Below are 15,453 nucleotides of genomic sequence, written 5' to 3'. Positions count from 1 at the left end.
TTGTATAATCCGCGTCTCGATCGAACGTCTCAGGGGAAAAGTCGGAAGTTGCAAATTTCTTCTCTTGCTTCATAATTTCATTTATAGCGTAATCGAAACTCATTGATGTCACAATAAAGCCTAATGTAACGGCCGATAAAGTTTCGAACTTGAATCGACATTTACACGCGGGATAATATTGAATTCGGCACTTGGCACTCTTCGTGAAGGCTACAGAGTGCTGAGAGGGAATATTTTCGTGCGTTTTGCGAGTTACCGAAAATAATGCGCGACGTAAAGAGAGTGCACTGCGCGTCCAGATCGTCTCCGACGCCGTAACACCATAACGTTTGTCGAGAACAACCTCGAACACGAGGGCGATGACATTGACGGCGACGCTACGAATCGGTCTCGACATCGATTCCGGGTTGTCGCTTTCCCGAAGCACCACAGGGAAATTTCAATTCAATTCCCGCGAACGACGAACGAGAAAGTCGTTTCTCAAAACCGGCCACGGTTTCATGCGAAATGACTTGTCGAAGTGAGACTGTCACTCGCAATACTTGATCAAGGTATAGAAAGCGATGTAATACAAAAAGTAACGCAATAATAAGAATACGTGTCGACGCGTTCTTTTGTGTGACGATCTGTCGCATTTGACAATTAAGTTGCATCGTAAAGTACAAGATGTTACGTTTACGTAACACGTCTTCGTGTATCGGGAGCGGTTCCAGGTGATTTCGGGGTCGCCGAGGAAAAATTAATGGAAAAATATGGCATCCCTGCACAGAGATATCCCCCGGTAATTGCCACAGCTTTCGGAAGTTCTCCTAAATATGACAGATGCTGCCGAGGAACTTGATACGAATTTCGTAATGGCTCCATCATAATTACAGTGGTACATTTCCGACTAATACCACGTGAAAAATAACGGGAGGCTCCCACGTAATATTAACGATAAGTGAGAAAGTATCGAGAGCGTATCGAGAATTGACAATTCGGACTGCGAGTCACTACGACAGTCACGTACGCCGACGGATGGATACGTATACAGGGTAAGGTACATATACGCCATACATTGTGAAACCAGTTTGCAATCGGAGTCGATACATTGGCGAAACGGTTCTCTAATATCCCCCGCTTTGATGTCTCGCCCGATTTTATCGAGCCCCGTCGATTGCTTCGGACACAAGACGAGAATTATACACGCCCGTTGCGGCGTGTTTGGAAAGCCTGATTGAAAGCAGAGTCGCACGCGAGACAATCAACCCAAAAAAAAAAGTAAAAAAAGAATAATAATCGACTGCCGACGGAGGATTCATGAGACGTGGAAGAGTTAATAGGAACGAAAGATCGATTGGTGGAAACGATCGGAGTGTTCTGGTCCTCGGCTCTGTGGCCGATTCCGGCGGCGTGCGGTTCCAGCGCAATCTTATAGGAGAATCGCGCGGAGCACCCCGCGGGGAGGAGCCCCATTATCTCTGGCGCGTCAAAATCTTGAACGGGAAGAGACGGCGACTCTTCCCGATGCGCTATCGAGAGCCGGAGATTGGATCTGCCGGTGTGCCTCGTGAATATTCACGAGGGCGCGGATGTCATTTTATGCAGTTGATTCGGCGGTTTGGTGTAAGGTGAGAGAGCCCCGGCGGCGGAGAGGCGCGATCGCTGCCGGTTATTCGTGTGTTAACCCCTGAATAATTGAGGAGCTCGGTATTATCGCGGTGCTCGGGTCGACTGTTCGACTCTCTCGATTGATAGACCACTTGGAATTATGAATCCTTCGACCCTCCACGGCTAATAACTTGTCACTCCCGACGGATTTAACACATCAACGTCAACGTGGACATTTTGTTGAAATGGAGATGTCCACGGACGCGCGTGTCCGAACAGAGAGTACGTCAAACTTCTATCGATACCACCGGCCAGTTGGAGTGCGCGGCGCTCATCCGTGGGCTCGGTGGAGGAAACGCGCGCGTAATATTTCACATAGTCTACCAACGTTGCAGGACCAAAGGAGTCGTTCGAGAGAGGCTTATTCCGCCCGAGCCGCTAAAATATGCATCACCGACGGCGTTTACATGTCGAGATACGGCGCGCGCGTATGTAACATGCAGCGCGCCCTTACACGCTAACGCGATGTACTGGTTGCCCGACGTATCCAAAATTCAAATCACGCGGCACTCTTCCTCGAACGACTCTTCGTAAATGTAAACGTGGACGTATAAGCCCGTGAGACGTCAAAGGTGCCCATAGACATTGCGATTTTACGAGGCAACGTGGCGACCGCACTGGTGTCTGGTGCACAAGAAGCGCACGTGCGCCAAACGTATCGACACGTAATAAGACGACATTATCCATGTGAGAAATAGTAGATATTACAGCGAGGAATATCGATGTCGTTCGATTATAAGATATGTAGCCTGTTGCCCCTAGTCTGCGACGAGATTTTTCCATGTCCTATTTATCACACTTGGAGGATCGAGATAGATCGGGAGATGATTTGTCTACTTAAATATACCACCAGGGTGCATTCCAAGTCGATAAATCGTTGAAAGCGGAAGTCGAAATCGATGAGGGGTAACAGTCCTCCTATTCCTTCAGCAATATAACGCGACTGTAAAACTCCTACTGATGGCTAAGTGTAATTGCAAAGGTATGTTCGACTAATCGATACGCGAGTGAAAGTGCACGCGCACCGTCGTCGGCGATAAATATACGGGAACGGGAGCTTTCGAGACATCGAGAGCCCCGCTAAACGATTTAACGACAACAGCCGGAAAAAAGTGTGCGTGTGATCCGTGAGAGGAAAAAGAAATGGAGTCTCGCTGTATATAGATATCGCCGTTACACGAGAGTCGCCCGACGAAAGCGTTGCGCGACGTCGTTTGGTCGTCCGTGATCGAGGTAGAGTCGATCTTGACTACTTTCCTTCCGTCGTCAAAACGAAACAAACGTAGGACAGTCAGCAGTGGCGCCGAGAGTATAAAGTATCAACGGAAAGTATACTTACAGAAAAGTAAAGACGTATAACACGCGTGTAGATACGTAATATATGCAGCAGTATGTCATTAGCGAGATGACTCCGCCATTCGCTAATTGGAGACACAATTTGAAGGCCGAGCCACAGAACAATTTTTATAAGTGAAAATTTACGATAAATGTATAAACTATGACCCTCTGACGAACTACTGTCTTGAAAGTTTTCAACTTTGTAATATAATAAAATATATTCTATCCGTCAGAAAGTGACTTACTTTTCGAGCTTGCAAGAACTTGAGGTCTCGAAAAAGGAGGGAATTTACATGTGATTTCGTCATACTTTACTGCACGTCTCTTATGGACCTCTATTCCAAGCTGAATATATATACCGTGTATATATTACATATCGCATAAAGAGTAATAATTCCAATGAATTAACCGAAAAGAAAGGAAGGGGTGTGTCTGGCTGGTGTGCAGGCAGGCATGCTACGAGTTACGTTACCTAGGGTGAGCTTCTCGCCGGAATCGGGCGGCAGGGTGAAGCCCAATAGGGCCATGCTCGATATCAGCACGCAGGGCACGATCAGGTTGAAAAAGTAGTAGAGGGTCCTCCTGCGTATCTGTATCGTGAACGTGACGTCGACGTACGGCTCCGGGCAGCATTGGTACATTATCGTGTTCTTCTTTCCCGGCATACCTGGAAAAAGTGCCAGCACCGATGTACACGCCGACATGTCTGTCCGAGGGACTAAATACGACACGGACATTTCAACACGGGCAAAGCAATCGCCCGCCCTTGCGGTTGCATTCCTCGATTACATTCCGAACGACCGTCTCTCATTCTCGCTTCCTTCTATCCTTGCTCGCAGTATATTCCGATCCTATTGTTTTTATAAAATAATCTTCCTCTGCCGAGAAGATAATTAAGTGTCTGCCTATCCACTCATCGATATCTCTCACTACCTTTCTATCTCTATAGCTTTTTCATTATCTCACTGCCCTTTGTCTTCTTTACTTTTTCTTTATACTTTACTACATCTGCGTCTTGAGGAGACTAAAAGCCCAAGACATAAAGTGAGGTCTATCTATCATCCATCCATCTGTTTTATCGCGAGGCTACGTGAACTCGTGAAAGAGCTGTAAATGATGTCGAGTCATGTCGGCAACTTGTGCCGAAAGATTCGAGCGAGCGAGTCACGTCATATCACTTCCCGTAGCAATTTTTCTACGGTTCCTCCTCGTGGTCTTGCTTTAAACTACCTTAGGATTACGGCATGTCTCGTAAGGAACAAAAAGATCTCGCGGAGTCGCGAATTTCCGCTCTCGTTCCAGCCCGTTGCGACGAGTTAAGCTGCCGGTGAACGAGTGGCGGCGACATATGCGCTTCGCAAAACTTGCCGTCCTCGCGAACTTTAAATACGATGCACCTGCTGGCGCGTTCTCTCAATGAAGAAGACGGGGGGAAATTTACTAAAGATTAAAGGCGACCCTTGACCGTAACTGTTCGATACTTTTCAAGGATGGAGGGTTTCTTAATAGCTTCCGATCGGACGGGCTCTCGAATCGAACTCGAACATCGCGATATCGGACACTCACTTGTTGCTGGCTCGGTCTTCAGGACTTTTTCTTTGTATTTTCGGCACGTGGACCGCGCTCGATGCATCCGCCTCGAGATAATTAACGTGTCTCCGCAAACACGGTTTTAGGAATGACACTTTTAATTGCACGCGCGCCACATCGATGTACTACCAACACACATCGATCGTGTATTGTTTCGTCGGTCGAAGCAGGTCGAAGGCATCGAGCTGGTGATTACACGTTTTATTTATTTTTTTGGTATCGTAATTGAGCACACTTTGTCTCTACCACCTTTTAATAGCCGAAGTTTAAAAGTGATTAGCTTTAATTCAATTTTTTTCATTCACAAATTTCATTAATGAAAATTGTTTAAAGAATTTCGTTCTTTAACAAAATTACTAATAGAAATATAAGCATATATATGTGTCAATGGAAATTTTTCATTTTATAAAGCACAATATTGCCCCTTTTATTTTTTACATCTCTCTTGCAGTTCCGTCTAGGATGAATGTTTCATTCTTTCTAGGGATTTGTCACGCGGATATCTTTAGGAGTTCTTGTGAGAAATATAAGCATATATATGTATCAATGCAAATTTTTTCATTCTATAAAGCGCAATATTGCTTCTGTTATTTTTTACATCTCTCTTGCAGTTTCGTCTAGGATGAATGTTTCATTCTTTCAAGGGATTTGTCTCGCGGATATCTTCAAGAGTTTTTTTTTCGAGATGTTAGACCGAAACTCTATATATTCAATCTCCCTTTGTAGTTCCGGCGTGTTGACGGCCCCGAATCCACTTCGAGAAAACCGCCATACACGAATAGCACTTTTAGATACGCGAGCTCGAGGAATGTAGTCATCACCAATAAATGAGGGGTAGGAAAAAGAATGAAGACAAGAAGGAAGATCCGAGGAATAGCGCCATGCGCGAGGGAGAACCGTCATAAAGTTATACGCCATTGCGGCATCGCCGAGACGCAGAGGCCCCATAAAATCTTTCGATTTCTATTTAGTCGCAACATCGATCGCGACTTCGCACAAAAAGCTGCGGGATACCACGATGCAGCATCTGCGAACATGACGGAAAACCTGAGGAGAAGAGAAGGGAAGAGAAATGGAGGGGGTAGTTGCGGTTTCTTAACGGTTTCCATCAGCATTCCTTCACACACCAATGACGCTGTTTCGTATCACCAGCGAAATTTGCGTTCCAGAATCCAGTCGAGAAGCTGGAACGAATCACGACGGCAGAGATTTTCTTTCGCGATACACCCTCTTCTTTTATGAAGGCCGGTATTGGCTGCAGACGGCGACTCTAAAAAAGGGCGACGGGATGAAGTATACGAACTGAGTTAAAAAAGATCTTGCTCGAAACATACAGCAGAATGATTCAAGACAAGAGGGAATTATTCGACTTTTTCAATAATTATACTGGCGGGGTTGAGTAAATACATTCGTATTCGAGAATATTTCAATACACCGGCTGCACGAGACAATCGTAACTCGGATTCGTATCATCGTCCAACGCAATACTTGAACATAGCGCAAAGCTCGTTGGGCCTCTCGTTAGTTGCGAGTATTAGTTTCGTAAATGAAGGATCGCTTTAGGAAGTAGCGATTTGAGGACCTAAGCTTGCGATATTATTCAGCACGATTGCGCTGAATTAACAGATACCCTGATAGTAGTAAAAGCGGATGAAAGATTACATGTTGAAGATGTGGCCGCGTAATTACTGCTCGAAAATAGAATCGTTGAATTCCATAACAGCTCCTTGCGATATATTATTGCATTTTATTCGTAATTCCATTCCCATTCTGTACCTTCACTATGTACACGTTGTACACGTACATACATGTACAAACAGATTCGCAAATTGCGACGGATTAACGTAGGTGCATTACCATTGTGCATGCGTGCCGAGAACGGACGAGGATGAAGCCTGGGCACGAAACGGCAAGAGAGAGAATTTAAATTATGTCAAACTGACTTCTTTCTTCTCCTCGATATCCACTAAACCACTAATTTTCCCCGAAATAATAATCCTGACTTTACTCGAGGCAAATAAGATGAAATATTACACGTAGAAGCGAAAATATAGAGAACTACATCTGGAGAGATAAGGTATCAGTAATAATATTACTTACAGGCCTAGGTCCTTAAGACAATTAAAATAACAATAATGATAATATTACATATGCGGATACGGTTTTAAGACTCCTGCTTACTGATTGCCGTGTCCGCATTGAGTGGCAACTTAATTCAAAACATGACAACAAGAATCGCATTCCACATATCGACGCAAATGTGTGAATGTATGTTATGCTTTTTGACATGTCCAAAAGCTAAATTATTTTTGTAACGTACAGCGTCATTTTTCGTTTTAGTGCAGAATTTTTATATTTGAAATAATTGTCGTGGTGTTAAAATATACAGAAGACTCCCCTTTTTTTAATTTAATATGCGAAAGCAAATATTTATTTCAATTCGGTAGCTGTCAAACAACTTGTTTTCATCCTTGATTAGACACGATTCAATTTAATGTATGCGAGTTATTTATTGATTGCCCAAACAAGACAGGAGTTTCCGATATATTTTACGAGCTTATTTTATCGATTATAAATGCTATTTTAGTGAAAAATATTTTTATCTTAAGGTACGTTACAAAAATTTTTCACGGTACATTTTTTCACTTCTAACGTTATTATTCCAAGATGGCTGCTGTGCCTGAACAGGAGCTTTAAGAAGATAATTTTAGTAGATATTATTTTTCAATATTTTATTTGTAATTAAATGCTCGTTTCATTAGCCTAGAAATGCCAATTGCCGAGCAAAAAGCGTACTATTGGCACTTAATTAATTAAGTGCCAATGGTATGCTTTTTGCTCGGCAATTGGCATTTCTAGGCTATTGAAACAACGCATCGGGGAAATTCCTTCAAAATTTTCGTTTGTTTCGATGAAGCGATTTTTAACAAGAGACAAAGTGTCATAAAAAGTTTTAATATCTTAAGTATACCTGACATATATGAATTTTATGCGATATTGAGTGGTAAATTAATAAAAATTGTGAAAAATGAATTTTTATCCGTACGCACTTGATACCACTTGATCCAATGGTTTCTGTATTATCGTTGTAGAATCTATTGATGCGCATCGAGTCGATTCGAGATTTCATTCTCAGCCTTCGGATAGGCACGGTCCCTTACGCACACGAACACACAGACAAATATTCTCGTGCCAATACAGAGGCGGAGCCTGATTGGCCTGACAAGTCGTAAACTTGCTCAGTGAAACTCACCGATGAGGTACCATTCCCCGTTCATGATGAAATCGGATAAGTCACCACCCTCCTCTGAGTTGAGTACCAGATCGAGCTACCAAGGTCAAAGTTTGATTAAGATGGGCACGTATCTACACGATGGGGACATTTTGTTAGGTAACTCGAAGCCGAACGTGCGCATGCAGCTACGAATTCCGTTCGCGTCTATAACTACGTCTACTACACGTCTACGAGATGGTGCAAACCGACGTTACGTGATAAGGCGTGCAACGGGAGAATCCGTTCGGCCGTGGGACGGTGCGAAGAAGAGACGGTGATTTCTCTCTCGTGAGGCAGCGCGCCTTGCGCGCCTGGAAAGACGCGTTCGTGCGGTCGACAGGCGGAAAACTGGCTCTTTACCGTTGCTGAAAATTGCTTTCCGCGTGGTCAAGAAGTCCTCGTCTCCGATGTAGGCACGCAACTTGCTCGCCTTCACCCGCGAATGCGTAGCAATCACATAGCCGCTTTACGCGAAACTTGAAATCGTATCGTCGCGAATATTTGATAAGGCGACGTATATTTCTGCCACTTCTGCGAAACTCGCAGGGGGGGGGAACGGAAATTGGAAGTTGACTCTAGCTTTCCAAGAGCTTCAAGCTATTACATATTTGGCGATACTGGATTTTCAAAGATTCAAAAAATTTTGCGAGACTTCGGTAGATCCCTGCTCGACAAGTTTACGATATTATAAACTTGGATATTTATCTAAAAGCTTTGCAAAAGATTAAGTCAATTTCTATCCGTCTGTATTTTCGTACGAATAATATTAGTTTTAAGAACAATTTCGTTCACGTAGAGTTTCCGCTCGATTACTCCGCACAGATATTTTAATTGAAATCCGATAAGAGTTGACCAAAAAAAACTTGACAGCCTGCTACTCCCCTATGCGGATGTCGCGCTGCACAATTATATTAAACTAATTAAACGAAATCTTGAACAAAAGATTCCTGCCGCTTCCATCTTCTCCGCTTCTATTTGCACGGATGATTGGAGGACGGGAAATAAAGTGACGATGCCGGAGATACCTTGAGAAGATTTTCCAGTTTCTTTTAAGTCCCGTGTCGCTCGCTGGCTATCTGTTGCTCTTTGATCTGAAGCCAAATAGGATATGGTTTGCTTGGGCCATCGAAGGCTCCGAAGAAAAAGCCCTTTTCTGATGGACAGAATTATCCTGGGCGATTCAATATTGAATCACTTACGGAAACGCGAGATCGTGCAGATCGATGTAAATCGCATTAATCAAGTGGGGGTCACCTTGTGCCAATTTTTTTTCTCATAAATGCAGCGACATTTTCAAATAAATGATTAATCAACTAAGGGCTCTCGATATTAAAATTAACGAGTAACAAGAAAGTGGACTTTAAGACTCGCGATTAGTCAGTTAGCGTGCGTGAGTTAACGTTTAATTAATAATTTAATGCAAATTATAAATCGTACGTTTCGACTCTAATTTCTAGTCCGAATATTTGGCAGACTGTGAAAGTTAACGGAGTTTTTTTTCCTTGACAATTACACTATCTTTGTACATTCAATTTAAAAATTCTCATCTTATGTGTGCGTGCGCTCATGTGAGATTATCTGATTTGTCTATCACCACGCGTCGCTGAGGATGGCTCAAAGAAGAGCCGAAACATACGACTGATGTGATTTATAATTTGTATTGAACTGGTTAACTAAATATTGCACGACGTCAGTTCACGCAGGAATAACCGCGCTGATTTTCAAAGCTCGCGTTTCTTTGTTATTCGTTAATTTCGGTATTTTATCGTAGCTTTACAAAACACCTTTTCGTTCCAATCTCTCTCGCGATATCGACAAACGTTATACCTTGACGGGGAGAGGGATGTTATTATTCGTAAAGACGTTATTCTCCAATATTCCCGGGCACAATGACGGTAAAACGAATTCGATAAGACCTCAATAGTCCTCGATGCACCTCGTACATCTTCGGGAGACGAGACGAGGAGACGCCTCGTCTTTTTCTGGATATATGCTAAGATCTACGTCGCGCTCCTGCTGAGAAAATTGTAAGGGGGTTCCCGATGTAGCAATCACATTTGCAGTTCGACCGTCGGTTACGTTTATTTTCTCGTTCTCGAGAAGATTCCGCATCCGGTCTGTCGTTGACTTATCCAATCAAATCAGTTCGTTCATCCTCTCGCCATCGTCCTCTCTTTTTCCCGTCCAAATTGAAAGCTCTCGCGATCAACCCCCGCAATAATTCCGGCGCGCCGCCGGTGAAACAGCGGGCGCCTGTATCGTGAAATTCGTCGCGAAAATTACGACGGATACACCGGGCTCGTAAAGCTGGCCCCTCATAATTCATCGCGACACGTAGATTTTGCTTCATAGCTTAGCTCGGCCCACGGTGCGGCTACACGTGGTTTACTGCGCCAACGCGATGCATCGGGAATGGACGTCTCGAGATGTAAATGCGCTGGCTGCGGCGACCCCTTAACTAATTAAATTCAATCTTCATATATAACGCCTCTTATCCGACAGGCTTAATCAAGCCGATGACGTTAAGAACCGGCCCCGCAGGGTCGGCTCTTCTTGTACGTGCAATCGAGTGTCTCGTCTAATAATCATGGCCTCGGGTGATTACATTCGGGAGCGAGCCGCTTTTCGCCGTCGACCGCAGATCCCACCTGTAAAATCTCAAATCGTAACCGATATAACTGCGAGGCCGGTTCGCACGCGGGACAAATGCCCGGCCCACATTTCCGTCGGACTTGAACAAACGTAATGGTTATCTTCGTATCGATGCGCAACACCGAAATACGAGCCCGTCCAAGTTATATCGGTTTCAATTCGTAACTGTAAATGGATGCGTGCATGCAAACATTAATCTGTAATCAATTAGAAATGATGTTAGTTTTACGTCATCTCGATGCTTCTCGATTGCAACGTAAACGATAATTAAATAAACGCTCCGGTAACTTTGGAGGTATATGTACCGATCGCAGACTCGATCTCTGTCCGAGAGACCGTTCCTGATTCCGCGAAAAAACTCTCCGAAATCTCGACACCGCACGATCGCGCGCCAGCGGTCGTCGGCTCTCGAGAGCTTTCCAACGGTCTCGAGAGCTATCTCGCGGCGCTACCGAAGGTGGTGACCCGACGGGACGAGACCACGCGCGAAGAAACGTGGCCCGCAGCGGACTCGATGCTGAGAACGGAACGTCACGGTCGAGGTCGCGCTCAGCGGCGTACAATCGCGGGGACTACGTTTAAAGCCTGTTGAAAACGACGATCGCAATTGACCATCATGCTCCTTGTCAACGAGCTTACACGCAATTCACATTCAAGCGTTCACACATGAATACACGTACACGAACGCCGTATCTGTTTTCTCTTGTGATCGGGGGATCGGAACCCTGCGAGAGCCGCTCGGTGCAAGGCTCGATTCTCGATGCCTCCGGATAGAAGGAGCCGTCGTGCGTTGCCCGCGCGGGATTACTTTCGCGCGCCGAAATTCGAAACCCGCCGACGCCGCTCCGGTTTCGAGCCCCCGTTTTGTAGTTTACTGACGCGCGCGCGAACACGTGGACGCGCGACACAGGGATGAGGGGGGGACAGGGTAAGTCTGCGTGTGAGCGTTGGTTATCACCTACGCACCGTCAAGAAAGCATGCAAGCTACGCCGCGCGACGACACGAAACGGCCATTAATTTTCTGTACATATATATATATACACACACACATGACATGCGACACGCACGCTGTACAGACACATCAATCAATACGGCTGATGTTGATTCGTTGAGTGACGGAGGGCGAAATGGATCGAACAAAGTTCGGGTGTACGACATATAGACGACATAAGTCTTCAAGTATGGCACAGATACAGATATCACAATTTATATGTCATATGGGGGTTGGGGGAGAGTAGTCGATATGAGTCAAGGGGGGGGACGGGGCGGGGAGAGATAACGTTTATATGCGGCAGAGTAATTGGTGGAAATGCGCTCGGACTGCATTTCGATAGGGGGGGGAGGCAGTGCAACCTGCAGCGACGGCGACGCAGCGAAACGGGGCTGTTGCGGGCACCTCGGCACCTGTCCGTCGAGTCACGATGGATCGCGCCGCCCGTAAATTCCGCGGCGAAATACGTGGGTGCGTGCGTGCGAAAACGTGTATCGGGTGTCCTCGCGTTACCCCGTTGTCGAGAGTCTCGCTGTTCCGCCCAATTGGATCGGGGTGTTTAATAGCCGCATTTTAATTGATTCCCGTGCAGCTTTTAACGAGCCCTCCAAACGCGCCTCGAAATCCGCTTCGAAGCATCCGAAAAATCATCGTCGGGAGAAGATATTCGCGCGGGCGGTTCCTCACGGGGGGGGGGGAAAGAGGGGAAAAGGATCCTCGTTGCGCGCGATTGAATCGTTCCGGTCGATGAAGCCCGGTTGCTCAACGAGGCCGCGATTTAACGAGAGCGAGAGACTTCCGAATGTTTTTCCAACATTTCGAATTCACCGGCGCGGGACGACCGGAGTGAACTCGCACGAGGACGCGCAAACGAGCCCCCGGTATTGATCATCGAATCTCGGCCGATCGTTCCGCTCGTAAATACCGAATTCGCGATATCGTATTCCGCGGATGCGCGCACATATGCACGCGCACGTGCGTACGCAGTTTGTGCTCTCCGCGGTCGGTCGGACGGGAGAGTCGTTTCTGCGTGATATTGAACGAGGTAAGGGCCAACCAACACGCGCGTCGTTCGATTCCTCGCGTAGGGCGGCAGTGATCGATACCGCCGCGCTGCTGAAATGTGCAACAAAAGCCTCTCTCTCTTTCCTCCTCGCGTCTCGCGACGCGAAAATTTTCGGCCGCGCGAGACCCGAGGACGAGGGGTAAACCGCTGACCGAAATCATGGGATCAATTCTGTGTCTTACGCTATACAGGGTGTCCCAGGAGGAAAGGTCAATATTCTGGGAGGTGATAGTATCGGTCATTTTAGGCAAAAATGTTGATATGAATGTATGTCCCATTTCCCACTGTTTCCCAGATAGATCGAGCTACTTGAATGTCTCGTTTACTTCTTTTTCTATACACTTCGCCCTTCATCCAACCTCGTAAACGTCCGCGGGAATTTACTCTTACACGTCCGTTGACTGTTGTGCTGATAACATTGTGGAAATGTTCTAAATGCCTTGCATATTCACAAATATCGAACGAGCGACGCGCCATGTTCGCGCAAGAGTTGAAAAATGCATTGTTGTTAACGGTGGAATTTTGAAAATTTATTACGATAAACGTAAAAATGTATCACTTGAACAATAAATATTAGAAATAGTACATAGTATTATTTCTTGTCAGTGATTTTGCGACTGTACATTCAAACAGCTCTATCGCGAAACCAGTGGGGAATAGGACATATATTCATATGAACATTTTTGCTTAAAATGACCGATACTAATGATACTATCACCTTCCAGAATATTGATCATTCCTCCTGGAACATCTTGCATAGTGAAAATGCTAAAAGTGAATAGCTTTGACTCTTTCCAACCCTTAGAATGAGACAAAGTCGCTCACTTTCAGCATTTTCACTATGTTGACAAGATACAGAATTGACTCCCATGCACACCAATGTCTGCTTTTGCCCAGTGGGCATTACTTTATATTATTATCTTATTCCATCTTCATAATGCCCCAGTAAAGGGTCTAATTACCCATCTACAATAGAGATTTAAACCCTGAGCCTTAAGAAATTGACTGATCACAGTCGCGTATCCTAGTCGTACTTGACTGCGATTGGTCAATTTCTTAAGGCTTAGGGCTTAAATCATCCATTGTAGACTGGGACTAATGCCTACACGGGAAGAATTTTCTCTTAAAATTTACCCTGAAGATCGTGTAATCGTGGGAAATGGCGTTTTGAAGAATTTTATGCGTTTTCTGAAATTTTACCATATACATTTTACTAGTGATTTTACTAGTAAAATGTGTGATAAAATTTCAGAAAGCTCTCGTAAAATTCTTTAAAATGCCATGTTGTCCCACGATTTTCAGGATAAATTTGAAGAGAAAATTCTCTCCGTGTACAAGCCTAGTAATGCCACAAATCTGTACACCACAATACCCTCGGCGGTTCACCCCTCGCCCGAGGACGAATTTTGTTACTTGCCGCGACGTAAAATTCGTAAATCGCGACGTCTACCGATACTTCGCGCTGCCGTAATCTCGATTCTTTCGAGGGGGCGGGGGGGGGGCGACGCGAGATATCCCCTGAAATATTTCGCCCGCGTAAAACAACGCGCGACGCGTCGTAAAGTCGGCGATGCTGTGTACGCGCGCGTTCGGCTGGACTGGGGTGCTTTTTTTTCGCGCGAGATCGAATTAAAATTAAAAAGACAAATAAAGGTAGTAGAAAGAAGCTCCACCGTCGCCGCCGCCACGTGCTGCACTGCGAGAGAAGGGCGGTGGTAATGGCACCGCCCGACTTTGCGATGTATTTTATTTTTATCATGGGCGTGGGTGGTAGGGGGGGGGGCGGGTTACGATTCTTTACGATCTACAATTCTCGTCCGACACGCAAATATGGAGGGAAGAAATCGCCCGCCTCGGCGCGTCTCGCTGTCCCGGTCCTTCAACGAGTCCTCGCCGATCGGCGAGGGCGCGCCTTATCGTCGGTCCTGCGCTCGCATGACAATCGATTTTGCGGACGAGGGACGCGGAGTCCCCGCAGCGATTATCGCGATTTCCACGGCCGGCCGATTGTCGGACGCCGATGGGCCTCGCGAGCCGGGACGGCGCGAGCGAGCCGTGTGCGGGCGATCTCCTCGGGCAACCGGGATGTCCAACTTCTCGTCGAGTAACACTTAAGGGCTAGTACAAAAGAGAACGCAGCTTAATGTATTCATCGAGAGAGGTCGGCACATCTCTTCCTCTTTTCTCGTTTCGGCACGTGGTCTTACATGAGTGCCCCAGCTCGCACGCACCGCACGTTTCACGTAGCAGATTTCAATTACAGCCTGTAATTCGTGATCGAGTGCGCCGAGGGGCACGCAAGTAAGAGCGCATCCGAACAAACGCGTTCGCTTCGCGCCTACGTAAGTATAGTACGCGCACTATCGTTTTCGTCTCCCTTGAATCGAGGCCCGCGGCGGCGAAATTGCCGCTCGTTGGACTTCACGAAGTCTCGTCGTTATCGCTGTCCTGCCGTATCGATCATGATACGTATCTCTCGTTGTCGCTGCAAGTGGAAGTTTGCGCGTGAACTCGAACATATTGTACACCTTCGCGTTTATCCTCTCAAGATCGCCGTTGCGATTATCTCCTCGTCTTCGGGACGGAACAAATTCTATTACAAATAAAATGTGTGAATGCGCAACACAAACACACACACCGGTACTTATTTGATGTGTTACGGTACATGACGCGCTCCGCAATAAAATCGAATCCCTGTCTCGTGTAAAAGTTGTCGTTTAACGCAAGCCGAAAATACGCGCGATCGATTCTTGGTGTCGTTCTCCGCCAATGATAGACAGACAAATCGAAGCCGCCCGTGGCGCCGATCAATACCAGCTGCTCAAAATAAATGTCCGCGGCTCGCATCCCCGTTGATTTACCAACCCCGGGGTTTCAATTCGCGGCGATCG

At 46.0% G+C, this 15,453-nt stretch overlaps 1 protein-coding gene across 3 annotated transcripts in view; it reads right to left on the bottom strand.

The window, feature by feature from the left end:
- The window catches only part of LOC105567554 (neuronal acetylcholine receptor subunit alpha-7), a 237,998-nt gene that overhangs the window by 83,988 nt on the left and 138,557 nt on the right, over positions 1 to 15,453 (bottom strand). For all 3 annotated transcript variants that reach the window (XR_001009361.1, XM_012022492.1, XM_012022494.1), the window contains exons 7-8: positions 7,832 to 7,907; positions 3,461 to 3,655 (exon numbers count right to left, since the gene is read on the bottom strand). Coding sequence is in view for 2 of the 3 variants with exons in the window: in XM_012022492.1 (XP_011877882.1) it covers positions 3,461 to 3,655; positions 7,832 to 7,907 (271 nt within the window). In the remaining variant the exon portion in view is untranslated. The remainder of the gene's footprint in view (positions 1 to 3,460; positions 3,656 to 7,831; positions 7,908 to 15,453) is intronic.

This window comes from Vollenhovia emeryi, unplaced genomic scaffold (genome assembly GCF_000949405.1).
Source record: "Vollenhovia emeryi isolate VEMERY1.0 unplaced genomic scaffold, V.emery_V1.0 DF939136.1, whole genome shotgun sequence".
NCBI lineage: Eukaryota > Metazoa > Arthropoda > Insecta > Hymenoptera > Formicidae > Vollenhovia > Vollenhovia emeryi.
This window is presented reverse-complemented; position numbering and strand designations above follow the sequence as displayed.